The sequence below is a fragment of the Phragmites australis genome, chromosome 23, assembly GCF_958298935.1.
Source record: "Phragmites australis chromosome 23, lpPhrAust1.1, whole genome shotgun sequence".
NCBI classification, from domain to species: Eukaryota; Viridiplantae; Streptophyta; class Magnoliopsida; order Poales; family Poaceae; genus Phragmites; species Phragmites australis.
The window spans coordinates 19,227,808-19,254,988 of NC_084943.1; the positions used below are offsets into that span (position 1 = coordinate 19,227,808).

Consider the following 27,181-nt stretch of genomic DNA (forward strand, 5'->3'; position numbering starts at 1 on the left):
TGCTTTAAGTGGTTTTATTCGTAGACGTGCTAGGGGATGCAATCACATGTGCGTGAGTGTGGTGTGCATGTGTGTCATCCTTGTAATCATGAAAAAATGGGCATATTTGGTACAACTCATATTTAAATTTCTTCACATAAAAGATCCAAAGTACTTCCAAATGACAGGATCGAGCAGAAAGCTATGATTTAACCAAGAAGCATAGACCGCCTCCCGTGCTTCTCTGATAAGTTGGCTTCTCTACAAGTCACATATGTCCCAAATGGGAACTATTATCTTTTACTTATGGATTTATCCTGCCATGCATCACAGGTACTTCATCCACTTTTGCACCAGCTCGATCACCATTTTTCCTATTTCATGAAAGTAATTATAGTTTGAGAAACTTGCACACATGATTAGCTTTAACAGTTAAATTTTGTAGGGATGAACGTCCTTAATTTTTTCCCTAAATCTTTTTGGTTGCATATCAATTTGTGTATCTTAAAACAAAAACCTTACTTTCGATGTCACTTTTTTGGAATGTACAAGACGAAAAATTGTCTCTAATACAAAAGGCATAGGTGGTCACAAAAGTTATTGATGTTTTTGTGCAGGTCTTGCATGACTTAGTCTCCACAACATACATGACCAAAATAAGAAGTTAAGAAATCACATGATCAGCCTTCTATATGGAAACCATGGTTAGCAAACCACATAAACCAGTAAGATCCACATATCCGGTCATAATTTCTTGTGAAGCCAATGATTGCCACAAAGACAATCATGAACACAAAGTAGACGGTGCATGAGCAATGCATGCATGCTCTAGGAAGAGGTAAAGAAATGACCGGAAGATAATACCTTTACAACACAAATGGACATCCACTATAGCACTGTTGTTCATAGCTTGCATGAAAGTTGGCTTCACCTAGAACCATTCATGCATGCACCTCCCTCATACATACCACACGAATCCAACTAGTAACGTACTCTCACCCACTTGATCACCTTAGTTGTCATACATAAGCACACAAGTTATCCCCTTGCATGACTTTTGATGACTATCCATAAAAACCAGAAAGTTGTTGGGAGATATGCATAATATGGTAAATGACAAACCAACAGTAGCCAAAGGATATCAAACAAGGTGCATGGATAGCATCAAGTATGCACTCAGGCGTGAAGGTGTTATGGCACTGGGTTACTTTGATTGCTTTTAGCATTAGAAATATAAGGAATGGATGGTTCAACAATGTGAGGCCCAAATCCATTTCCATAAAACGGTGGAAAAGATGCATGTATTGCCAAAAAGAACAGCAAGAAACCCGCAAGAAATTGATCTACAAGCACCAACATTTTGGGTTTCTCCCGTTTTCCTTATTTTCTTTTGAACATTAAAGTTTGTGCCCCTTAGAAATTTTGACCACTTGGTTTTCTATATAAACCATGGTACTTGGTCTCCATCCTCATCGGTCGCCAGTAGTGCTTTCGAAGTTCTAATTTAAGATACAACATTATCTTATTATTTTCACAAGTAGTTTGTGTAGGAGTTTTTTTCCATGGTATCTTATATTTTGTACATTTAGAAAGTATGTTAGCTTGTAAGGTTGTCTCCTATCTATAACAGGGAGATATAATTAATAGGTTGTTGGTTCAATTAATTGATAATTTTTTAACTACAATGTTAAGATTAAGCAATAACTATATTAGTGTATCATATATCTAGGTACATCTCTCACATCTAGAGAAGAAAGAAATGGGTCATCCTCTTGACATCCGTACATTGCCAAGGACACTCGTGCCAATGTCCGAACATTAGATGATAAAGGAGTTTTGGAGGAAGAGACAAGATGAGATTAAGGCATTTGAGGACTTTAGTGAGCATGCAATCCCCATGACCCGTCTCAAGAAGGTCATTTTTGCTAAGAAAGGCAGCATGAAGATGACATTCGACATGTCGTCCTTTGTGACAAAGGTGTGTGAGATCTTTGTGCAGGAACTTGCGTGCCATGCTTGGAGGTGTGTTGAGTCTCACCACCACTGCATCATACTAGATTCTGACATTGCTGAGGCCATTGCCTCCACCAAGTCCTATGATTTCTTGAATGATGTTCTACATCCTTAACAAGAGGAGCATAACTCTGCTCCTCTCCCCAAGCCTACTAAGAAGCGTCATAGGTTGACACATCAGCCATCCACATCCCGCCATCCTCCTTCATATCAGTACCAGGTGCCACAATTTAGTCTTCAGTTTGCTGGATATCCTCCATATGTTTGTATGCCTCCTCTACCACCAACATATGTTCATCACATGCCATTACGCTTTCCATTTCTACCACAAGAAGCAGTTGCTTTGGTGGCAACTACAGTCACCCCCACACCCATTGTGAATGGAACAATACCACCTCTAAACTACATGGCAAGGGGTTTGGAGTTCTTTGGAAACAACATCAACACCACCACGAACAATAATGTCCCAAGCAAGTTTGTTGTCTATAACAACGTTACTGCTTCAGGTGTGACTCCTCCTGCTATGCAAGTATGTGCAAGAGCTATGCCCAATATCCCTAATACTTGCTACTACATGAACATGACCAATACTTCTACTGCTACCTATGGTGTTGGTGGTGCCAGTACTAGTAACATAGCTACTCAGGATGGAGGTATGACAATTGAAATGAATAATATCCCACCGAAGGTTGCATATACCAGAAGTGCCATACATGCTAGCGGTACGGCCAATGGCATTGACATCATTGATCCTGACACTACTATCGGTGTCGATGATGGTCAACAGCATCAACAAGATAAAAAAAACTATTGCTAATCATCATCTGAATGTAGTGCATGGAGGCTTAGATGCAGAAGTTGTTGCTACTCCTAGCGCAGGTGAGGATAACAATAATATTAATTAGGGTGCATTTGAGATGGCCGATGACTCTTGGTTGTCCCAGTTTTGGGAGGACATCATGATGGATGAAGATCTGGCACCTTTGCCTGACGCTAAGTCTGCCGATGATCTTCTTTCGCTTGCTAGAAATATGCAGGATCTTGAGGAATTCAGTCATGAATCGCATGTTCTTGATGACATCGTCTCCAATAGAAGCACCAGCACCCGACACATCTAGATGAACTGAAGGCAATGATGCAATCATAAGGTGAAGGAATCAAGAGTATACATGCATGGCTGGTTAATCCATATATGCCTAGTAAACTCTAACTCGCTACATATGGAGGTAGATTGAGTAAAACAAAATCGTTGTGTATGTGTGTGACCTGCGTTCTAGCGTGCTTGTATCCATATGTTTATGAACAAGCTGTGTAATATATGTGTTCTTGTTTGAAACATGTGGACATTCACTTTCTCTAATCTGAGCAATTATTTTGCAACATCTGTTGTTAAGAGAGATTGTTGAATGAAACAATTTTGATTCGATAAGAGTAGCCTTGGTCAATTTAGTGCACACTAGATTTACCTTTTTTTTTTGCCTGGATTTGCAAACTCTTTCTTTCTTTTCTTGAGAGGATGGATGTGCAAGCTTAAGATAACATAGCAGCTATTTCTTTCTAGTGTACATGCATCTCTTGCTTTGCTTCATCATCAATATTATTGCTGATAAGAAGTGCTGATTATTTTTGTTAACAAGCTGACCAAACCCCATGTCATATCTATCCGGCACTTCTTTCATTCTCTCAGCATCTCTTGTCGATGCTTCTCAGAAAATCAAGCAACCATCCACAAAAAGGAAGATGAGAAACCCATGTAGCATGAACACTAACACATATTCTTCTAGATGTATATTGCAGACCAATACCTCTTAAGCATGCAAGAGAAACCTTCCACGCATAAAAGAAACAAAAATGGAGAAATCGGGTCTCCTGGCCGAATTCGTCTAGATGCATGGAGTAAAAAAAAAAAAGATGAAAAACGTTCATTCACCCCAATTGCAAAAGAGACTGAGGTAACACATTTTCATAATAAAAATCAATCCATCTCTCCGAGAAACCCAACTTCCTCATAAATATTTCAAGATACACCCATTAAGCGTGATCATATGCTTTTGTCGTATCGAGTTTGACAGTACACACTCATTTCTTACCCTTCTTCTCCATGTAATGTATACACTTGTATTCCGTAATCACATATCAGATTTTAGTCTTCCCGGTACAAAATTGATTCTTCTTATGATGTCACCTCATCAAGAATCTGCTGGAGCTTATTTGCAAGAGCCTCTGAGAAAATTTTGTAAAGAACATTTCAAATGGAAATTGGTCAAAATTGTGTTAGTTTATGGGGTCCCTGAAAGGTATGCGGCCATGGTTGGGCCAGAACATTGATATTCCTTATTGATCTGGTTCACGACTAGCTGTGAATCACCTTTCACGAGTAGTCGATGAACCCTAAGCAAAATAGCTACTCAGAGACCAGTCAGTAGTCCTTCATACTTAGCCACATTATTGGTGGCGGGAAAATCACATACCTCAGGGTTTCTCCTATCGGTGTACTGATTATCACCCCAGCCCCCGAGCCTTGGAGCATTAGCCATCCATCAAAATTCATTGTCCATATCTCATGGGTTTCGCATTCTGGTGCGATGTTCGGCTCGGGGTTAGTCCATTCGACCAGGAAATTGGCTAGGACTTTGGACTTTATGGCTATACGTGGGACGAAGTGGAATCGAACTCTCTGAGTTCCATGGCCCACTTAACAATTCTTCTAACTGCTTCCCTATTGCAGATGAGGCCTCCCAGAGGAAAGCTGATACAACTGTAACTCTATGTGCTTGGAAACAATGTTGGTGTGTGCTAGAAAAAATTAATAATGCATACAAGAGTTTGTATACTTGGGGTAGCGTACCTTTGATCTGTGCATCACCTCGCTGCATAATACATGGGTCACTGGATGGGCTCCCTTTTATCTATAACAGGTCATTCCACGACTATCGCAGCGCTGATAGTTTGAGGGGAAGCTGTAATGCACATGAATAATTTCTCGTCCGGTTCTGGTGATGTTAGGACAGGACCGTTGGAGAGGTAGCTTTTGAGATTTTGGAACGTCATCTCAGTCTCGTTAGTCCATTCAAAGGTCTCGGTAATCCCTGTTCTCCGAGCCGGGAGATGAATCGGCTATGTGCAGCCATACATCCTGTCAGCCGCTGGACCTCTTTTTATTCCTTGGGTAACACATCTCCTTAATTTTCTCTGGGTTCACCTCGATGCCCCAACTGGATACCAGGAACCTGAGCAACTTTCTGGACTCCACACCAAAGACACACTTCTCAGGATTCATCGTCATGTGGTGCTTCCTGAGGTTATCAAAGGTTTCTCGAAGGTCAGTGAGGAGATTTTCCTTGAGCCAACTCTTGACTACCACATCATCAACATATGCTTCCACGTTCCTCCCAATGTAGCTATGGAGGGTGAGCTGGACAGTCTGTTAGAAGGTGGCCCCAACACTTTTCAGGCCGAAAGGTATCTTGACATAACAGTAAACTCCAAAAGGAGTTATGAACGAAGTTTTCTCCTCATTCTCTTTGCACATACTAATTTGATGGTATTCCAAGTAAGCGTCCAGGAAACTGAGCATCTCGTAGCCAAAGGTTGATTCGACCAGCTGATCGATCCTCGTAAGCAAGAAGGGATCTTTTGAGCAGGCTTTGTTGAGGTCAGTGAAGTCGATAGACATTCTCCATTTGTCATTGGATTTTATCACCATGACAAGATTTGCCAACCGCTCAAGATACATGACTTCCCTTATGAATCCCACCTTCGGGAGTTTTCTATTTCTTTTCAAACAGCCTCCTTGTGATCATTATCAAATAGTCAAAGCTTCTGCCAAACTGGTCGAGCGTCGGGTCGTACTGCCAGTTTATGTTCAATCACCTCCCTGGGGATTCTGGGTATATCTGGTGGTTGCCAGGCAAACATGTCCAAGTTAGCCCACAGGAACATGACGAGTGCGAGTTCTCGTTGGGGATTTAACGTAGTGCCAATCCGAATGCACTTAGATGGCTCTACAGGGTCCAAGGGGATAGTTTTGACCTCATCACCTAATTTAGGTGCGATCTTAGGCTTCAGGATCTTAAGATCTTCTTCTGCGGTGTTGACGTCACATGAGGGGGTGGATCATGCAGCCTAAGGCTCTTACTTTCACACTTTAGACTACCCCCAACGGATTCCCTTCACTGCTAGATTCCCTTCGTGAAGGGATTCCCGTTCCCTTCAGCGCTCCCAACGGTTTTCCTTCACGGTTCCCTTCACAACGGGATTCCCAGGGTCATTCCCTTCAGGACGGGATTCTCTCTCCTTTCCCTTCGCGATTCCCTTCGAAGGGAAGCTGTTGGAGATGAGAGGAAATAAAGGGAATGAGAATAGGGAAGGGAATCGAGAAGGGAATGAAATGAAGGGAATATGGTTGGGGATAGTCTTAGTGCTATGCGTTTGTCACCCTGGATTTGAATGACCTCATTGGGACCTGATATCTTTACGAACTGGTACAAGTAATAGACCACTATCATGAACTTGGCTATGCTGGTCGGCTAGGGATGATGTTGTACGCCGTGTCAAAATCGACCATGTCAAATTAGACTCTCTCTGTCCGAAAGTTTTTTGCATCCCCAAACGTTACTGGCAGCATGACCTGCTCGAGGGGTTTGGATGAAGCCCCCAGGATTATGCAATGAAAGGTATGCTTTACTGGTCCAATCTTGGATCTCAGTATCTGCATATTATCTAGAGCTCCAAGAAACAAGATATTACGGGAACTCCCTCCATCAATTAAAACATTGTTTACCTTACACTTGTTGATGGTGGGCTCAACTACTATTGGATAGCAGCCTGGGTTGTTGATGACCCTAGTGCAGTCGGACACTTTGAAGGAGATCGGAATGTCTGCCCACTTAAGGGCCTTAGGTCGCCTAGGGGAGGTGAAAAGGATTTCCCACTCTGCGCTCTTGACATGTTGCTTAGATTCATAACTGGTCAATCCTCCAAATAGGTGGCTGACCTCACGGGACCCACCATAGTGGGAGATCGTCCCTCCTGGTTAAGGGGGTGGCCTGATCTCTTGACTCAGTCTATTGGGAGATTGTCTTGACTAGCCGACTCAAAAATCGGCTAGCCGTAGGTTGCCTTTGAAGATTGGCTAATCTTCGGTAACTCTTCGGACCCAGTGTAGATGTTGGGGCCAAAATCGTAGAGGTATCTGAAATCCAAGTTCATCATGCCGGGTTGTATGATATCTTTTGATATCGACTACTTTACTCGTAATCCCCATGGTTGGCGCTATTTGTCAAGGATTTGTACATAACTGTCTATTGTTTTATGATAAGGAAAATAGGGATACTTGCGTAGCCATAGAAGTATCTCGCAAACAGAGACATAGAGTTTATACAGGTTCAAGCCCTCAAATTGGGTGATAGCTCTATGTCTTATCTTGCCTTGATTATTCTTAGATCACATAATACAATAATAAAATATGGGGTGTCTAACCCTGAGAAGTAGGTGAATTTGGCTATGTCTAAGGCTTAATATCTAATCGACTAGAGTATTTCTTCTGTTGTGGATCTTCAATAGGTGTTGGTCTTCTACTTGACTAGTCTTGGGGGGTTTCGTGACTTTGGAGATCTGAAGGCGCGAATTGTTTGGATCGACCTAGATTCTCTTGAGTTCTATTGATTTCTAATATGTTCTTTTGGATGTGTCTCTCTCTCTGCCTTATATAGTTAGAGGCACTCGGACGTAACCTTCCCAGACTACTCTAGGCATAATCTACTCGAATTGTTGGACTCTCAGATATCTAGGATTCCTTTCCGAATAATATATAGTTTCCTGGTTCACAACAATAAGCTTCCTTGTATTTTATCTCTATACCTTACTTCGTGGCGGCTACAATCAGCCCCGTATTGACTAAAATACAGACAATGCTCATATAACCCTTTAGAGATATAAAAGGAATATATAGAATAATAATTATATATCCTTGTCAAATCCCAAGTTTTGTACCTTAATGAGATGTATGCCTCTCCATGCACAATTGTGAGACTCCAAGGAGGCTTGTCCAGCTCCCACGCCTCCCTATCAATGAGATATTATGAAATTTTATTTATTTTCAAATCCACATTATTTTTCCAGAATAAACATAAGCCACCACTTCTCCCACTGCTCGCTACAACAAAACCATTATCATAGCCCATAGACCATCTCAAATTTTCCACCCGTTTCTTTGCAATCCGAGTTTCAAGAATACAAAGAATAGTAGGGTGCAGTTTCACCAATCCCACAGATAGTTCCAACATAGTGTTTCTATTGCTCCCAATGGTACTCCATGAGGGAGGGGGATTAATTCCTTGGGCCAAAAGATTCATGCTGCCCAAGCTCAGCCCATAAAACTATTAGGCCCAATGAAAGGTTTAGGCTAGATCGTTCGATAATAGAATATAGGAAAACTAATAAGGGTAAGTTTGTCTCTCAAAAAAAATAATAAGGATAAGTTTGGGGTCGGGATCGGTTTGTTCGAGGTTGGCCTTCCTAGGTTCCGATGAAACATCTATGCGGCCTATTTCCATGGTCTAAATTGGGATGGGTTCATTCTGGGTTATGCCTTGTTTGTTAAGTCTCGTGTAGCATAATGTTAAAAGTTAAAGCGCATATATCACATATTATATTACCAAAGCTATAGTAACCAATAATTATTGAAGTGTCGTGGTAGACTATCTAAAAATACTAGGACGACCGTGTGGAATAACTCTATAAAAGGTGACCCAGCAGGCGGCATTGGGGGTGTGGAATGATTGAGTTTATTTTCCAAACCCAACACCCTCCATACTCCTCCTTTACTTTGTTAGGACTTAGAGGGCTTGCCTTGCCTTCCTCCTGTACTTTGTCAAATCATTCCCATCATCGTCCAACATGGTTTGATTAGTTTCAATTAGCCGTACAATCAACTATTTGAAGTTGATGGTAATTGAATCACTGATAAGAGAAATTAAGTTCACATCGCTCTTTTTTACACTATTTTGTTCATTTAGAGTTTCTAGTTTGTGTCACTAACTATAGTTTAGTGTTTCATTAGATCACAGTGGGGAAACACTCGTCTTGGTGGGGTGGTGGAGGTGTTAGGTACGACTCCACCTACCAGGGTTCAAATCATGGTGCTCGCGATTTACACACATGCATGTACTTTTAGTGGTTTATTTGTAGGCATGTGATGAGGGACACACTTGTGGGTGTGTGGGTACAATATACATGTGTGGTTGTGGGGTGTGTGTGTGTGTGTGTGTGTGTGTGTGTGTGATCCTTGTAATCGAAAAAAATTGGCCTTTTTTTGTACAACTTCTATTTCAAATTATCCACAGAAAAGGGCCAAAGCACTTCCAAATGGAAAGATTCTGCATCAACTTATGAATAAGTAGAAGCTGAGATTGAATGAATGAGCACAAGTAGCCTGCCATCTACTTCTCTCATAAGTTGTCTTCTATACAAATCACATATGTCCCAAATGGGAACTATGTGTCTATTACTTGTGGATTTATCATGTCGTGCATCACAAGTACTTCATCCATTTTTTTGTAACCATTTTTTAGATTTCATGAAAGTAATTATAATTTGAGAAACTTGCATCCATGATGCATAATTATCTTTAATGGTTAAATTTTGTAGGGATGCGTGCGTTTAACTTTTCCCTAAATCTTTTTCGTTGCGTATCCATGATCATAGCTTTAAAAAAGCCATACTTTTAGCACCACTTTTTGGGACTGTACAAGGTGAAAATTATCTGTAATACACAAAGTGGCTATAAAAGTTGTTGATGCTTTTAGTGCAGGTCTTCTATGGCGTAGTCAACACAACATACATAACTTAAAGAAGAAGTTAAGAAGCCACATGATCAGCCCTCTATATGGAAACCATGGTTAGCAAACCATGTAAACTAACAAATATCCATACGTATCCACCCATCATTACTTATGAAGTCAAGGAATGTCACAACAACTATAAAGGGTACAAAGTAGAAGGTGCTTGAGCAATGTATGCATGTTCTAGGAAGAGATAGAGCAATGACCGGAAGATACAACTTTACACCACAAGTGGACATCCACTATAGCAATGCCAAATCAAGAAAAGGTAATTTTTGTAAAGTGTTTATATCTTGCACGAAAGTTGGCTTCAGCTACTAGAACCATGCATGCAGCATGCACCTTCCTTGTATATACCACATATATCTAAGTAATAATGTACTCTCACCCACTTGATTATCTCTTTATAGTTGTCATACAGAAGCACACAAGTAATCCCCTTGGATTACTTTTGATGACCATCCATTAGAACCAAAAATTGTTGGATGCTCCATCTTATCAAGCAACCATTAGCATATAAGCATAAAACAAGATAAATGACAAACTGGCAGTAGCTAAAGGATATCAAGCAAGGTGCATGGATAGCATCAAGTGTGCACTCAAGTGTGAATGCATTACGACATCGGGTTACTTTGATTATTTTTAGCATGAGAAATATATGGATGGATGGTTCAACAATGTGAGGCCCCAATACGTTTCAATAAAACAGTGGAAAAGATGCAGGTATGGCTAAAAAGAACAGCAAGAAATTGATCAACTAGCACCAACCATTTTATTTTCTTCACTTTTCCTATTTACTTTTTGAGCATTAAAGTTAGTGCCGTTAGAATTCTGACCCCCTTGGTTTTCTATATAAACCGTAGTACATGGTGTTCATCTTCATCCATCACCAGTAGACAGTAGTGCTTTCAGAATTTTAATTTAAGGTACAACATTTTTCTTACTATTGTTACAAGGGGTTTGTAGGGGTTTATTTACATGGCATGTTATATTTTGTTTGAGAAAGTATTTTGGCTTGTATAGTTGTCTCTAATTATATGATATGAAGAGTTCGATCAACTATAATCTTGAAGTACAATATCAAAAGCAATTACTATATGTATCTTATATCTAGGTACATCTATCGTGACTCGAGAAGAAAGAAATGGATTGTCCGATTGATATTTGTACATCACCAAGGACACTCGTGCCAATGTTTGAGCAGCAGATGATAGAGGAGTTCTGGAGGAAGAGACAAAAAGAGATTGAGGCAATTGAGGATTTTGGTGAGCATGCAATCCCCATGACTCGTCTCAAGAAGGTCATTTGTGCCGAGAAGGGCAAAATGATGATGACATTCGGCACGTCGTCTTTCCTGACAAAGGCATGTGAGATATTTGTGCAAGAACTTGCATTCCGTGCTTGGAGGTGTGCTGATTCCCACAATCGTTGCATCATATTAGACTCTGACATCGCTGAGGCCATTACCTCCATCGAGTCCTATGATTTCTTGAAAGATATTCTACATGCTTATCAGGAGGAGCACAGCTCGTTTCCTCATCCCATGCCTACAAAGAAGCGTCAGAGGTCGACAAATTAGCCATCCACATCTAGCCATCCTCCTTCCTATCAGTACCAAGTTCCACAATTTAGTCCTCCATTTGCTAGTTATTCTCCATCTGTTTGTGTTCCTCCTTTACAACCAACAAATGTTTATCGCATACCTTTACCCTTGCCATTTCTACCGCAACAAGTGCCTCCCTTGATGTCAACCACAATCACAACCACACCCATAGTGAGTGAAATGATACCGCCTATCAACTACATGGCAAGGGGTTTGGGGTTCTTTGGAAATGACATCCACACCACCACGAACTACAATGTCCCAGGGATTTTATTGTGTGTAACAACATTGTTGCTTTAGGTGTGATGGCTCCTCCTCTGCATGTATGTGCACGAGCTATATCCAATATCCCTAATACTTGCTCCTACATGAACATGGCCAATGCTTATGCTGCTACTGTCTATGGTGTTGGTGGTGCTAGTACTAGTAATATTGCTACTTAGGATAGAGGTGTGGCAATTGAGTTGAATCATATCCTATCGGAGATTGCAAAGACCGGAGGTGCCACACATGCTTGCAGTATGGCCAATGCCAGTGACGGCAATGATCCTAATGCTACTATAAGCGTAGATGACGGTCAACAACAACAACAAGATGAACAAACTGGTGCGGACCATCATCTAGCTGATGTGCAGGGAACCTTAAAAGCAGTAGTTTCTGCTGGTACTAGCACGGGTGAGGATAACTTCGATATCAATTGGGATGAGTTTGAGATAGATGATAACGCTTGGCTGTCAGAGTTTTTGGAGGACGTCATGATGAAAGAAGACCCCGTGCCTTTGCCTGATGCTACCTCAACTGATCTTCTTTCGGTCACTAGCGACATGTAGAATCTCGAGGGATTCAGTCATGAACCGTATCTACTCAACGACATCGTCTCCAGCACAAGCGCCACCAGCAAACATAACTGAACTAAAGACATTGATGTAATCATAAGGAGAAGGAAGCTAGAGAGTATACTCTAAGCATGCAAACCGAGCTGTAGCTCGGTGGTTGGAGTGCCCGCTTTGACCTCACCCGCCCGGGCTCGAACCCAGGAGTTGCACCTTTCTTCTTATAAAAAAGTGGTGGGCCGTCTCCCCCTCCATCTAAAAAAGTATACCCTAAGCACTATATATGGAGGTAGCCTGTCTCGAATAAAAAATGTTTTCTCTCTGTACTTGTGTGCGTGATATGGTTATTTGTACCATGCTGTATCCATATGTGTATGATTACAAGTTATATAATTAATATGTGTCCTTGTTAAAAACATGTTACATGTCCTTTTCCCTAATTTGAGTGATCATTTAGCAATATCTATTGATGATGAGTCATGAGTAACAGCTGAACTAGTCTTCTACGCCTGATTATGAAGTCGCAAGAAAGATTGTTGAATGAAACCTTTTTTTTGGGGGGGGGGGGGGGGGAGGGCAATGAAACAGTTTTAACTCGATAAGAGTAGCCTTAGTCAATTTAGTGAACATTAACATGTACTCTTGAGCAAGATTATGTGCTTCATAATTCGAGTCCCTGCTTTCATGGCGGAAGGAGCAATTTTGAAAACCACTGCCTTGACTTTGATCTCCCGCACAATAGCCATCAACATATGGGCTCAGTCTTGGTGCAGCTACAAATACCTCTCAGGTAAGGCATCTTGCGCTACATTCATCGCTTCATTGCACGCCATGGCCATGGCCTCCAAGCAGGGGCAGATCATAGGGGTGGGGTGTCGGAGCGAGCTCAAGCCCCCTACCCCGAGCGTACTTTGGAGCCCCTTCAATTTTTTTACATAAAAAAGGAAGAAAAAGAAGAAGAATAGAAGAAGAAAAAAAGAGAGCCATGTACTTGGTGGCTCCGAATCTACCACTGCCTCCAAGCCCAAGGTAGCAGGATCAGTCATGTTCTGGAATACGAGCACTGATGCTGCAATGAACGAACTCGCCTGCATTCATAGTTTCTGCACACTGCCCCCCAACTGCTGCCTTCCTCGAGTGCCTAGCAATAGCAGCATCAACATTTATCTTCACATCTGCCTCTCTTGCCGATCGTATCCACCTTTTTTTCCTTTTTTTGATACCGAACACTTGGTTCTATTCATTTGGTTTCTACGCAGATCGCCGGACACTGATACGGATACAAACTGTAAACGTGGTACCTTCTGATTGTCCTCTGAATTGAGAGGATGGATTTGCAAGCTTAAGATAGTGTAGCAAATAATGAGTTTTTTATTTTCATATTTCGAAAATCAAAAAATTACAAAAGTAGATGTCCATTTTGAACATATCACTCATTTTAAACATGTCGTCCGTTGGAAGGACGGCGATGGTAGGATAGTTCTGTAATTTTTTCAGAAGGATGCTCTTTTTGCAATTTTTAATTTCGAAATATAAAAATAAAAAAGCTCAGCAAATCACGGGCCCTTTTGGGCCATATTTGGGCCAAGCCATGGGCCTTCTGGGCCCAGTTTGAGATCGTATGACGCCGATCACCACGGCTACCCTAGCTCGTGACTCCATAAATAGTGTAGCAGCCCTCTCTTCCTAACCACAGGATTGACCTAGCCGCCGCCGCCGGAAGCTCTTCGTCCTTCGTGATCATGTGTTCGCGCTCGACTAGCTAAGTTCTTTCGATTGGATTGGATTCGATTCGATTCCCTCGCTCTATTCTGCTCCGGTTTCCTTTTCTCTTTTCTGTTTTTTTGCCTCCTGATCGATCGATCTCCGATGATGATGTAAAATTAATACTTTCGTTCTTCTGAAATTCGCGGTGTGGAAGAACAATTTGGAGACCTGAACTGAGGAGATGTGCCCCGTCGATCTGTTCTTTATTTTTGTTCCTTCTGATTATTAATTTTGCCTTGTTTTGATTTTTTTTTTTTTTGCACTGGATTGATCCGGAAGAATTTGGGTTCTTGGAAAGTCCCGGTGAAGACCTGTGATGTTAAAGTAGTGGCCTGATTTACATCGTTGATGAGCCGTATTATTATCACGCAGAGGGATCTGAATCGCCTTGCAAATCGTCCAAAATTACTTTTTTTAGCAAACCAAATCTTCTTTTAGCCTCGTTGCTCCCAATGAATGTACATGATTCAAGTTTCAGCCTTGTCTGAAAGATTACCAGTCTGTTGATACATTTCATATCCATGTTCTGAGGGTGCTCGTCGGTTTTTCCTCTGGTTTCTTGCTTTTTGCACTGAAATCTGAAAGATTTGTTTTGTTTTGATGATTGATTCGAGTCTCTGGTGATGATCAAAATGATAACTTTCGTTCTTCTGATGTGCTTTCTCATGGCACGGTGCGGAAGCAATCTGGAGACCTGAACTGAAGAGACATAAACCAGTTCTCGGATCGTAAATTATCCTGTTCAGGGAGAAATGTTTTGTTTTCCTTCATTGTTGGTGTTGCTTCACGACTGGAAGAATGGCCTGATTTTTCAAATATTGGTCATTCTGTAGAGGGAAGCATAGATTGAACAAGCAGCCAGAATTAAACAGCATGATGCTTATTTCACTGCATCCGTGTTACCTGTCTCCTGGCACATTTCAATGGCAATTTAGTACTACAAAAACTGCATTGTTTTTTATCCTTTACTTCCTTCGATCAGATTTTAATTTTATTGAGGTTGTAATGTTGTTCGATTCGAGGTAAAATTTACACGTTTGATCATCCTGTCGAGAGAAGCATGGATAAAAAGGCAACCAGAATTAACAATGTTGTTTGGACTGGATTACGTGGAAATGACGTTCTGAACGATGCATAATAACAATGCAAATCTAACGGAGCAAACAATGCTCTCAAATGGCATGAGATTGTAATCGACAACTGTGGCCAGGGATTGTAATTTATAACAAGAGCTAGATGCCCATGGTTTTATTGTTAACCTTCCAACCTTGCTAAAATGCTATCGATCATCTGAGCCTTCTAAATAAACGTAAGTGACCTAAGACTATGCCTAAGGGAATTCCTTCAGTCCAGATTTCCGTGAAGAGATTTTTGTTTTTTTTAAACGTTCTAACAGGTTTTTTTTATGATTCTCGTTGAAAGAATTTTTAAGGTTATTTTTTAGATGGAATTCTCTCTTTTTTTTCTTCGTGATTTTTTTTAAATGAAACTGTTAAAAATGAGAAAAAATAAAGAAAATGTGGGAAGAAAACTTATGATTGGAGAGAAAGAATCATCTGAGAACAGTCATCATTCCAAACAGTCGGCAGTGCCTCATTCATATCACTTCGCCGAAGTCACTGCCCTACCATTCGAGTCTGGATCAATTCCCCTCCTAGCAATTAGAAAGATGATCGATAAGAGGAAATGCAACCTCGAGTCTCATGAGTGTTACTTCGCCAAAATTCAGAGGCGACGATGATAGGTTCAAAACTTCAAACTAACAATAGCACAGATTACAGGATAAATCAGGCTTGAAAATTACGCAGAATCCTATAGAACCCAGTTTCACTTTTAAGTCAATGTACAATTGTACGCTGTGATCATGGTACAACAAAATTACAAGAAGAACGTCTGCACAAAAGAACCCCCTCGCCCAAAATGGACACTCTAAACTCATCTCGGCGAAAATGCTAGCCCAGGTAACCGCGAACGACAGGCGCAGGATGAATCAAGCCGGTATACAGTAGGAAGTGCTAAGGGCCGGAGGAAGGACGCACACCAGGTGAGGCCCTGCCGGATTGCAGCTGATGTTCGCCTCGCCTACCTCGGGCAGGCCCAGCTGCGGCGGGCGGACGTATCCGGACACCAGCGGGACGCATGTCACGGTGATCTCCATCCTGGAACCTGTAGGCAAGCGCAGTGTGCGACATGAAAATTGGCTTTGCGCCACAGAACGGTGGACAGGGATTGAACACCAGGTATCAGGATTCTCACCTTGCGCATTTGACAACGATATGTGGCCGCATTTCCTCCCGGCAACCATCCAGTTCTGCGGATTAGCGTCAACCTGATATAGTATTTCGTCCTGCCACACCAAATTCAAGTTTAGTTGTAAATAAAACTTTTCACGTCCACTGGGTAAACAGTTAAACACCACGCCACACTGGCAGGACAATGAACTCTACAGGAGCACTGGTAGTATATAAAAGAGATGCAAAGTGGAGCAACAATGTTCTGCAGACTTACGCCGGATATTGATGCATCCTCTGGGTTTTTCAGCCTTTCAACCCTCCACTTCATATTAACTAATTGCCCAACCCTCAAGCAATCAGTAGAAAATGGAAGGAATCCAACTGCTAGACATGGATCCAGGACAGGCCGCTTCAGTTTGAGCGCAATCTTGATCAGAAGCTCTTCAGAATCACTGGATTTGACAGGAACTGGAGAATGAGCTCCTGTTGTTCTGTCACCAGATATTCCGTACTTAATATTCAGCATGCTGTCTGCATTTTCTACCTCATCCAGATCTGAAAACCATGAAATACAAAAGTCAGTAGACAGAATTATTTTTCTCCAAAGGTACTTGTAGTAAAGAGCAGAAGCGAGCAATCGTCCACTGCAAGGGACAGCCAACAACAAAAAGTGAAGTTTATAAGAGACTAACCTTTTGTGCCACTTAACCGTATTATGAATAAAATTCCAGCTCTGGAAGAAGGAGCGATAACCAGAGGGAACAAACTTGAAGCTGGTCGTCCATCTCCCTTGCCCAAGTGCTCAAATCCAGATTGAAGATCTAACCATACATCCTTTACATGCAGAGCGGCCTTCACTTCAGAACGCAATATCAGCTGAAATAGGCAGAAAAATACTCATTCAGATTCAATAAGCTCAGAAAAAATATTGGCAATTAACACTTGAACTTGCAGAAATATACAATATTTATCATTGCCAGGTTTTTTGCTGCTGCTGCCTAACAAAATATGAGAACATATTATAGGTGCCTTTTGCGACAAGGTCAGCAACAGAAAATAGAATTCGCATGTCCAAGAAACCAACTTATGAGGCTACCACAGTAAGGCATTATTCTAATATCATGATTCAGCAAATTTTCAAAAATGCATAATATCTTGGTACAAATATCTCTTTTTCGCACCTGAAGAAAGGTGAGCATTGGTCAAGTCGTAGAGTGAAGGAAGCAAAAAAGAAAGGGCACAAGAATGATTTCAGTGAAATTTTGTGGTTATTGCTCTCATTAATGTGAAGAAAAACTTTGAAGAATGGTTTCAGGTCGCCCTGATGTCTATGCAAGTGCATGCTAAGATGAGGTTAACATACACTTTTGAAGGGCCAACGAAAACTACTATTTACATGCTTGAAACTAAAGTACAAGTGTACAGGCACATATTAGCTCATGCTTCCTGTACATGCAAGTCATCGATCATAGTTGCCACAGTGCCAGACCAGCAGCGGAGACCTATGGGCAGCAGAAAGCCTAGGAAATAACTAAATGTTTCGTGCAAGCTCATGCCATATACAGAACCACAACCACGCCAAGCCCATGCAAGTATGCACAATCGTACATGTACATGTATCCAATGACTCACATGCACATGTGCCAAACAGGAGAAAACTGTACCTGTAGAAGTAGTGTTCCATCATTGCACTTGTCTACAACGTGTGTGCTTACATGGAATGGGTTAGTGAAATGTACTGCAATGGTCCTGAAATCACAATGGTATTACTTATGACTTGCCGTATCAAAAAAGCAATGTATGAGAAAAGACGATCTACCTTTCAAATACTTGATTATGGAAAACTCCAAATTCAAGTTTGAGAGCAATCATTCTCATCCCGTCTACTATGCTCTGTTTCTGAGGAGACGCTGAAAAAAGGAGACAGAAAGAAAGGTCAACCTACTGGCTTTAGCATAACCACCATAATGAATTTATTACTTTTTAGGTACAAACCTGAGGATTCTCCCCTGGCAATCGTATCATCAATAGCACGAGCAGGAAACCAAACAAGAGTAGTCACATCACTAGCCCAATCTGGAAGTTTTATCTTCCCATTTTCAATAGGGATCTTTTCAACCCTTCCACCATCGATGGAGCTATCAGCAGAACCAGCATTCTCCATCTCACTTCTGTAACTTTCTATCTCAATCATCTGAGACTCCTCAATTTTCAGTTCAGCACCGGCATCTATATGCAATATGCCACCTTTTAAAGAATAGTCTATTGGCTTGACGATTAATCCGATCCACTGGAGCTCATTCATAAGCAACGCAGAGGACACAGCAGGGGTAATATCAACTAAAGCCCTTGGTTTCCTCACCTACAATGGAGAGTGGAAGTAATGAGAATGAAGCTGTCTTACAACCAATTTAACATACCATGCTTCACTAATTACAAGGAAATTTGGTTATGTCATTCGGTGATCCTCTTTTGTTTTGAAAATTTAGCTAGTATCTCTTATTGGTATTTTGATAACATGGTTCACAGGAACTAAGATTTTATAAAATACCTCAGCTCGTTTTTATGCAATTACCTTCAAAACAGGTCTAGTTGGCTTCTCGAAGCTCATGAACTCATCAGTATCCACTGGACCATCTTGAGAAAATCCATGCGATCTGAATGACAGCTTGCCAATCTGTCCCGTAAGTGCACCCAACACATAGGAACCAGGCTTCTGAGGAGGAATGTAAAAAGAGATGGCATTTCTACCTGGTACAAGAACATGAGAATCTGAACTCTTTATTGCCTGCATGGTATAGCAACATTAACTTGTTAGGTGACTGAAGAATAGGGTATGGATTATGGAGGGTCATTTTTCTACAGTATGTATATATAGTATTAGTTTTGATTTCTGAAAGCCGTTCTGCAGGGATAAAACTGAATTTTACTTGGAAACATAGTAGTACATCTGAACCAAGAAGAAATCCTATATCACGGGGGAGAAAAGGTGGCAATCAGTAATATGGTAACTGTACCTTGATACCTTCATCTGCACTAGAAGAAGCTGATAATCTTAAGCTAAGAGATTCCAGCGTGATGTCATCTGGGAAGCCACTCCAAACTGCTACAGATAGTGTACCAGGATCCCCGTCACATAATTCTAGTGGTGGACCGGCATTTCCAGCAAATGTAATTAGTGATGAGACATCAAGGGGCACAAGATGCTTCATTTCACTGTGAGCAAGCCGAACAACTTCTGACTGGAAAGCTTGCCGCTCTTTCGATGAAAACAAACCACTGTCTAGCGAAAGTAACTTTACACAGGAAGCCAAATAACCAGCTTCATCATTGAGAATCTTCTGGCATTCTGCAAGATCAGGAAGAACATCTGCTAACAGCACTTCCCAGCCTTCTGCAGAATACATAGCACAGACTTTCTCATAGGATTTCACAGACAAGTCATAGTTTCCATGCTTAAAGAATAGAGCCGCAATCTCTCCATCAAGCACAACTCCATGTCTTTTCCACCAAGAGCGGTGATAATTGTCAGCTGCACCTTTAGTAAGCTCCATATACCTTTTCTGTAACACAAAAACAATTATTGTTGCAGCTCATTTTATATCTATTGCTTGCAGGAATTCCAATATTACAATAATATTCGATAATCATTGTCTCTAAATCAGTTAGTTCAAGAACGAGAAAACAGAGAAGCATTACAAGGAACCTTTACAATTTAAAACAGGACCATACAACATAATGTCAGAATCTGTCATGATGAGCATGAAAACACTACCTCAAATTCTTCTAGTGATGAAAGTGATGTCATAAAATCAGGATCTGATATCGTCTGTTTCAGTGCATGCTCAGCTGCAACATGAATTTCCGATAACCTCATGGGGCGATCAAGAGAAGTCTCAGACGTTGCTGGACCTGACATTGTTCTTGTCATGAAATTAGAAGCAGATCTGTTGGGAGGAGGTTTTGAATTTGCATCTAAACCTGAACTGCCCAGACAAAAATATACACAATATATAAGTAAATAAAAATGACAATTCAAAGTCTTTGCTGAAATTCTTACTGTAAATATAAATACACCACAAAAGCGGAGAAATAATAGCCCTTACCCATCAGCTGCTGAATCATATAACTCAGATATATTTCCAACAGAAAGAAAAGCTCTGCGCCTATTTGCCTCACGTAGAAGTACAGAAGGTTCTAGTGGCAGAGGTTTCCTGTGAATGTTGAAGAGCTTTTCTCTTGGTTTTGCTTGAAGAATCATCTGCATATGGAAAAGGATCCAGAACTTTAGGCTACAGTGCAATAAGTGTCCTATATGTAATTACACAGGGGATAGCAAATACAAGGGTGTTTTAGAAAAATGAAATTGACTAGCAAATAAGGGTCAGTATAAAATTTCACGTTATCAAACTCCAGAATTTGGATTCTGTATAAATTATACAATCCACTTCACCCTATAATTTATTAAATGAAAATGTCTGCAACAGCTTTATGGTTTACTGTTGAAAGATCATAACTAATTTACTGGTCCAGATATGTTATCAAATCCTTTTACTATTTTCCTCTTATATTCTACACAACTAAGAAATCTATAATTTATAAGCTGTCATTTGTGAATTATAATGTACTGATGACTAACATGGAATAGCATAGTCAGTTGCCATATTTCATGCACCATTGAGTGCCACTTTATACACAAATGTTTTGACTTTTGAGCATACCAATTTACAGAGAGAGAAAACAAGGTTTAGTGACCTATTTTCAACAGGTTGATCTCATCAGTTGGGAAGGACATGGACCAATTAGGTGACTTTTGATATTAAAGAACCATCAACAAGAAATAAATTAGAAGCCATGACGAAAAGCTGAAAAATGATTACCTTCTCCTTTGCCATTATTTCTGCCGATGAATCGGGAGGAATTGAAGGCCATGTAGCTGGCTTGGGCCATGGTAGCATGCTCAAAGATGCACTGCAAACAAATTATAAAAGTTAGTTTGAATGCAAGACTGTACAGAATAACTGAAATACCGCATCTGCAAGCTTCATTAAGAGTTCGAAAAGAGAAGATGCAATCTATTAATTTAACTAGCCAATAGAATGGTGAAGTCAGTACATAACATAACGGTATTGATCTTATACCTGTTGACTGGACTCTTTTCTATCTCAATCCCATAACCGATCAAATAGGCAAGCCTCATAAACTGCGATATCCATGAAGAGTAACATATAAATACACACTTTGTATGTTGCAACCAAATTAGGGGGACATAATCCAAAAGGTAAGCAAAAAGGACTTGATGGCACACTTGAATTCTGTCATACCAAGAAGCTAATAAACTGTAAAAATACAATGGAAAGGCAATCTCCAGTTTCACTTGAATTTAACAGCATGATTACCAAGAAAAAGAAAAGTAAATGATTCATTGTGATTGTACATAAATGATCCAAGTTGTACCTGCTGGTGTGAAGATAAGGACACTGGTACTAGGCAAATACTAAAATGACTAGCAGTTTAAATTTTAAAACAAACCACAGAAAGGTGTGTAGTGTGTACCAAGTGTGAAATGCAATATTTCAGGATTTGCAAAAAAAATCCTGGATAAAACCAATTTTCATCTTGTTCGATTTAATATTTATTTTATTTGAATATTAAATATTCATATTGAAGTAGACCACTTGGTCATTGGTCCAGGAGAATTTACATTTGATTTACTATTACACTTCATCTACCAATCCTGATGCAAAAGCATAAGCCGTATTAAGTACAGGAGTCTTGACAACATTTCTTGAAGACCAAAGACAAGTTACCAAGCAATACTTAAAATTTCATAGTTCCTCAATTGCAGACATAAAAACAATAAACTCAGAACTCGGACAAGATAACAATATGCCTGACAAATCAATATTGGAATAACAGAAGTATGACAACTTGCCTTAACACGGCAGAGCGAATAAAGATCACCCTGAAGACGATAGAACTCTTTCTCTGAGTCAATAGCAACAACTCCACCCTCATAATGTGAAGCTGTAGACTTTATTAAGCCCAAACATGCAGTTATCACCCATACTTCACGGAAACAAAATGGTAGAGCATTCTGAGGGGGAAAAGGAAAGCATAATCAAGCACTTCTAATTACAATAGTCTTCTCAGCACATAAACAATTTATAGAGGAAGAAAATAGTAAAATTATAGTTACATACTTCATGCAAGGCTAGTGTCTTGGAAAAGCCAACAACAAAAGCATATCCTCTGGCAGTAACCTCAATTGGGCGAGACAATTTAAACAACAACTGCAAAAAAGGTGAAATGAAAATAAATGTAAAGGCGATGCATGATTCTCAGTTGACCTAATAATCGTTAATAAAAAATAAAGCAAAATAACTGTAACATAATGTTGGTACTTCTATATAGCATGGTACATTTGAAAATAATGACACTCTTCGACGGGGATTGTTTTAACATGAAAAATTGACATGCTTGTAATGGATCATTCGGTTAAGCAAAAAAAAAATCTGTTCTTTTACACTCATCCCCTAACTGTAAAGATTGTGCGCTTGTAACAAAAAGAAAAAAAAATGAAACACAATAGGTTGAGATGCTTCCAGTCTTGCATCAAATAGTAAGTAGTAATGTAAAAACGCAGAAACCATTTCAAAGTAGCAAAAAAAACAGGAAGAATGCTCATGCTTGGCAACAAGAAAAAAAAAACAGATATAAAACATACTGACAAAATAGAATTTTATTTTGCAATTTTTTGCCACCTATATCTAGCTTGCAAGGCACAGCAGCTGAAGAATCCACCATGTACAAACCTTAGCCTGACAAGCAAATATGTATTGTCTGAACTCAAATTCTCTGAATAAATCATCCTGAACAATTTGGGTCAGTGCTTTGAATCCTGGATTTAGCAGAGCAGCCTGGTCATCACCAGTATCTAATCCTCCGAATTCTCGATGTTTCCCAGGAGAGTTCACTGCATTCATGGGAACAAGGTTATATTTATAGTAAATAAGCAAAAAAAAAGTTGCAAATAAATGTAATTTGATAATGTACCAGAATTTCTAAAGTATCATTCAGTCCATATACCAATTTTGGCAGCAACATAATAAGCTCTATGTCAGAATAAAAAAGAAATTCTTAATTCATAAGATAAGAAAGGGACGTAGTCATTGATGATGCCATAATAGTTTTAAAGCAAGAGAAGTAACAAACTATTAATAAACAAACAGTGACCTGTCTCCAGAATGAACAAGAAAACTTTCACGTATAGATCCATATGTTTATGAGTTGTAAGAACATTTTTTTAGCATATTGGGTGTCAATGTCATCTAACTGATCAGTGATCGGAAGTTCTATTCTATATCTCTATTGTTAGCATAAACCTCATCCAGGTCAAATTTGTCTACATCTCAATAGAACTTATGGGGATTACAAATGAGGAAGCTGTGCTTCGCATAAGAATGCATGATCATGCTAACTAACAATGTGACATTTACTGTAAGTTCATGAAGAAAACTTCATCACACTTAAAATAACCTTATACTCAAACCCTGGTAGATTAGAACTGACGAAGTCTTTTGTTATGCAAATCTAACTAGCTGTAAAGCTCAAAACTGAATGCAAGGTAGTTGTAAGATAAAGTTAGAGACAAACCTGATTCTGAGTAGCATAGTTCAAGTTCATCATATTCACGGAGTGAATCTTCATGAAGATTACTCATCTCAAACATGAATGCCAAGCTTTCCTGAACATACGAGCGGTTCAAGTGTAAACGAAGTCACATTGAACAACAGCACAAAGGTGAATAAAACCCAGTGCCACTGAAGATTCAGTATGGTTGCATTGTCGTACCTTCAGAATGAAGAAGTTGCAGAAGTTCCATATTGGAGTGAACCGTTGCTCACTTAACCTCCTGATCTCCTCTTCATAAAACTGAACCCGCCTATCTAATGTGTTTCTGATGCAGTCCACCATTTTAGAGTCAAAATCATCCCAGAATTCTGCGTCGAGTCCATGTAGATCAAATTTGCAGCATCTATATCATAAATGAGCATTTTTAGACTGTCAATAACTCGAAATTGTTTGTAGTATGCAATAACTCGAAAAGTTTTACCCAAGAGTCCCTAGAGAATTCAAAAGTGGAAATATGCTCATAAAAAATAACATAACTGCAAGATAACAGATTAACAGCAAACAAAAGTTGAGTTGGAACAACTGGAAAAAGCAAACACATGCATTTTTTTAGCCATAGTACCAATGCTATCAACACTATCATGGAGAGGTGGTAACAAATACCTTTCTCTCTTTTTGGTGTTGAAATCGGCCTCGAGCCTAGCATATACTTTCTTTGCCATCTTAGTTGCTTGATCATTGCTCGGATGGGCTTTCGATACAAACACAATGAACCATTCCCGCTCATCATTTTGCACAATTAATTTGAGGCGAGGCTTAAGAATGGTCTTGAATTCGTCAAGATCCTGCACATTTTTTACAAATAAAGGAATGGCAAAAGTCACCCACATGGTCCATCAAGTACTATTGCTCAAAAAAGAAAAAGAATCAAAACGAGCAACATGCATTAGGATGGGGAAAAATGTGGGATGGAAGTACCTCACAAGTAACAAGAACAACAGTTGCATATGGCTCCCGGAACCAGAACAAGTACTGTTCTTGTGGAAAGCGACTCCGCAGCCTTGAATCTGTAGTTTGTATAAACTCAGCAGGTAGGTTTTCAACAAAAACAGGGTTCCTCGCCTTGTTGTTGAGACAGGCCTTCTTCACTGGTAGTCGTCGCTCAAAACTTTCCTTGACATTGAGCCACAAGTCGCTCACATCCTCAACTGTTGCAAAAGGTAGTCTTTCGTGTGAGAAGGAATTTCTACGGATGTACAAAGTTGATATCGGTTTTCATCAGATGCATAGAAAAGAATTGAAGTGACTGCTCAAGTCTACTTTAATTGTGATCCTCCAAACGGTTACACTACACCTACGGGATATTTGCACACGCATTGCAACTCAGGTGTGTGTGGATTGCAGTGTATCGAGGATGGCTTGTGCGTGCTCCTACCTACCATACGAACTATGTCCCTGAATGAATTTACATGAGTAGGAGCAGAAACAGCATTGTTGCTTGGATGAATTGGCATGAGTTGGTTGATGGCAATATTCCGACCCACTATGCGAAATCAATGTAAATTAAGATAGTGGGAGAAAAATGGAGATCTCTCCATATTGTTCGTAAGCTTAAGAAGTCTAGATCTCACTAGACAGTCAGATGCAAACAGCAGGAAGCTAAACACAACCACGATTCTTACTAAACCAGACAGCCATAGAAGACATAAAACCTCCATTTTTGCTCGAATTGCCGCTCGATCATGCCCTCTCAGATCGCGCGGCCCCGAGATCACGCGGACCGAGCTAGCCCAGATCGCACCCCCGCCGCGACTCGTGAGGTCGCGCCGACAATGCAGTTCAGATCCCAGGGGTTAGTTCTATGGTTCAGACGGGAGGCGGCAGAGTTGTGCCGTACCGGCGATGACGATGCGGTCGCAGGAGGACTTAATGGTCTGGAACTGCGCGAGGTAGTTCGCCATGGCGACCGGCGGCGGCGGCGGCAGGAGGAGATGGATGCCGCGACGGTGCTACTGCTCCATGCAGCTGCTCCGCTGCTGGGGAGATCGCCGGAGACGAGGGCGAGGCGCGGGGTTCGCGAGATGCGGAGGGGTGGGAGGAGCAGAGGGGAATTCTGGTGGAGAGTTGAGAGAGACGAAGGCGCTAAGCGGGTCGGGTGCGGAAATGGTTGCAGACTTACGGGCTAGGGAGACTGACGAGGTGGGCCCACTGCGCAATGCATGCGCTTGAGTAATCCGTTAGTCTGCTCGTGTGGATGTAACTAAAGTTTGCCAAAAAAAAAAAGAAATCCAAATTTTTCTAACTCGAGTTTGTTGAAGTTGGAATGACTTTGATTTCAACCCATGGCTTAGGTGTGCAAAACTCTTTCTCACCCAAGTATTTCCGATGGAGTTCTATCGGACGTTCTAGGACATTATCAAGAATTGTATAATGGGAACCTATCAATTCACAGTCTCAACCTCAAAGTGATTATGCTCTTACCAAAAACCAAAGAAGATTGCCGCATTCAGTAATACAAGCCGATTTGCATGTGAAATATTATCTTCAAGATTTTCATTATAGTGACCACCGACATAATAAACAGTGTCACTGACCGAATAATTTGTCACACACAAACAGTCTTCATACAGTGTCCAAACATTTTTAAAGGGGTGGTCATTTTATATGAGACAATGTTTAAACTTCACCAAAAAATGAGTGAGGTAATACTCAAAATGTACTTTGAGAAGGTCTATGATAAAATCAAATGCCCATATATCTTATAGTCCTTCTGATGAAAGGTTTTTCCCCTAAATAGTGCTCATGGGTTAGAAAAAATTCTGAGGGAAGCGTAGCAATTAAAGTAAATGATGAAACCGGCCAATTCTTTCAAACAAAAAGGGTCTTCGTCAAGGAGATCCACTCTCTCCGATTCTACTTAATGTCATCATAGATATGTTAGCAATCCTAATCGCGAAAACTAAAGAAGAATGGCAAGTTGAAGAAATTGTACCCCATCTAGTAGACAATAAGCTATCAATCCTACAATACGCCGATGACACGATCCTCTTCATGGAAGATGATTTGGAAAAGGCGAAGAATATGAAGTTGTTGCTCTATGCATTTGAGCAACTCTTAGGTCTAAAAATCAACTTCTATAACAGTGAATTGTTCCGTTTCGGTATGGCACAAGACAAAAACGATCCATATGCAGAAATATTTGGATGTGCAAACTCATGAATTCATATTGGAAAGGAGTAGAAGAACGTATTGAAAAGACGTTCAGCAGTTGGA

General features: G+C 40.4%; 1 protein-coding gene and 3 non-coding genes across 4 annotated transcripts; 3 read left to right on the plus strand and 1 right to left on the minus strand.

Moving 5' to 3' along the window:
- The first annotated feature begins 14,134 nt into the window (after positions 1-14,134).
- LOC133906856 (small nucleolar RNA Z159/U59) lies at positions 14,135-14,222 on the plus strand. The gene has a single exon (XR_009907864.1). It is a non-coding gene; the product is annotated as a small nucleolar RNA Z159/U59 (small nucleolar RNA).
- Positions 14,223-14,652: 430 nt separating this feature from the next.
- Positions 14,653-14,748, plus strand: LOC133906834 (small nucleolar RNA Z159/U59). Its single transcript, XR_009907845.1, has one exon. It is a non-coding gene; the product is annotated as a small nucleolar RNA Z159/U59 (small nucleolar RNA).
- Positions 14,749-14,817: 69 nt separating this feature from the next.
- On the plus strand, positions 14,818-14,960 carry LOC133906853 (small nucleolar RNA snoR137). The gene has a single exon (XR_009907861.1). It is a non-coding gene; the product is annotated as a small nucleolar RNA snoR137 (small nucleolar RNA).
- An 820-nt stretch (positions 14,961-15,780) lies between these two features.
- Positions 15,781-26,055, minus strand: LOC133905926 (trafficking protein particle complex II-specific subunit 130 homolog). The gene is made up of 21 exons (XM_062347737.1): positions 25,806-26,055; positions 24,887-25,116; positions 24,572-24,753; positions 24,128-24,311; positions 23,930-24,020; positions 23,089-23,249; positions 22,477-22,566; positions 22,209-22,370; positions 21,415-21,476; positions 21,154-21,244; positions 20,380-20,534; positions 20,049-20,259; positions 19,291-19,836; positions 18,849-19,061; positions 18,269-18,635; positions 18,093-18,183; positions 17,938-18,022; positions 16,966-17,149; positions 16,548-16,828; positions 16,296-16,386; positions 15,781-16,205 (listed from the first exon to the last, which is right to left on the minus strand). The coding sequence occupies exons 1-21, from the start codon at positions 25,867-25,869 to the stop codon at positions 16,030-16,032; spliced, it is 3,717 nt and encodes a 1,238-aa protein (XP_062203721.1). The 5' UTR covers positions 25,870-26,055; the 3' UTR covers positions 15,781-16,029.
- Positions 26,056-27,181: the final 1,126 nt, after the last annotated feature.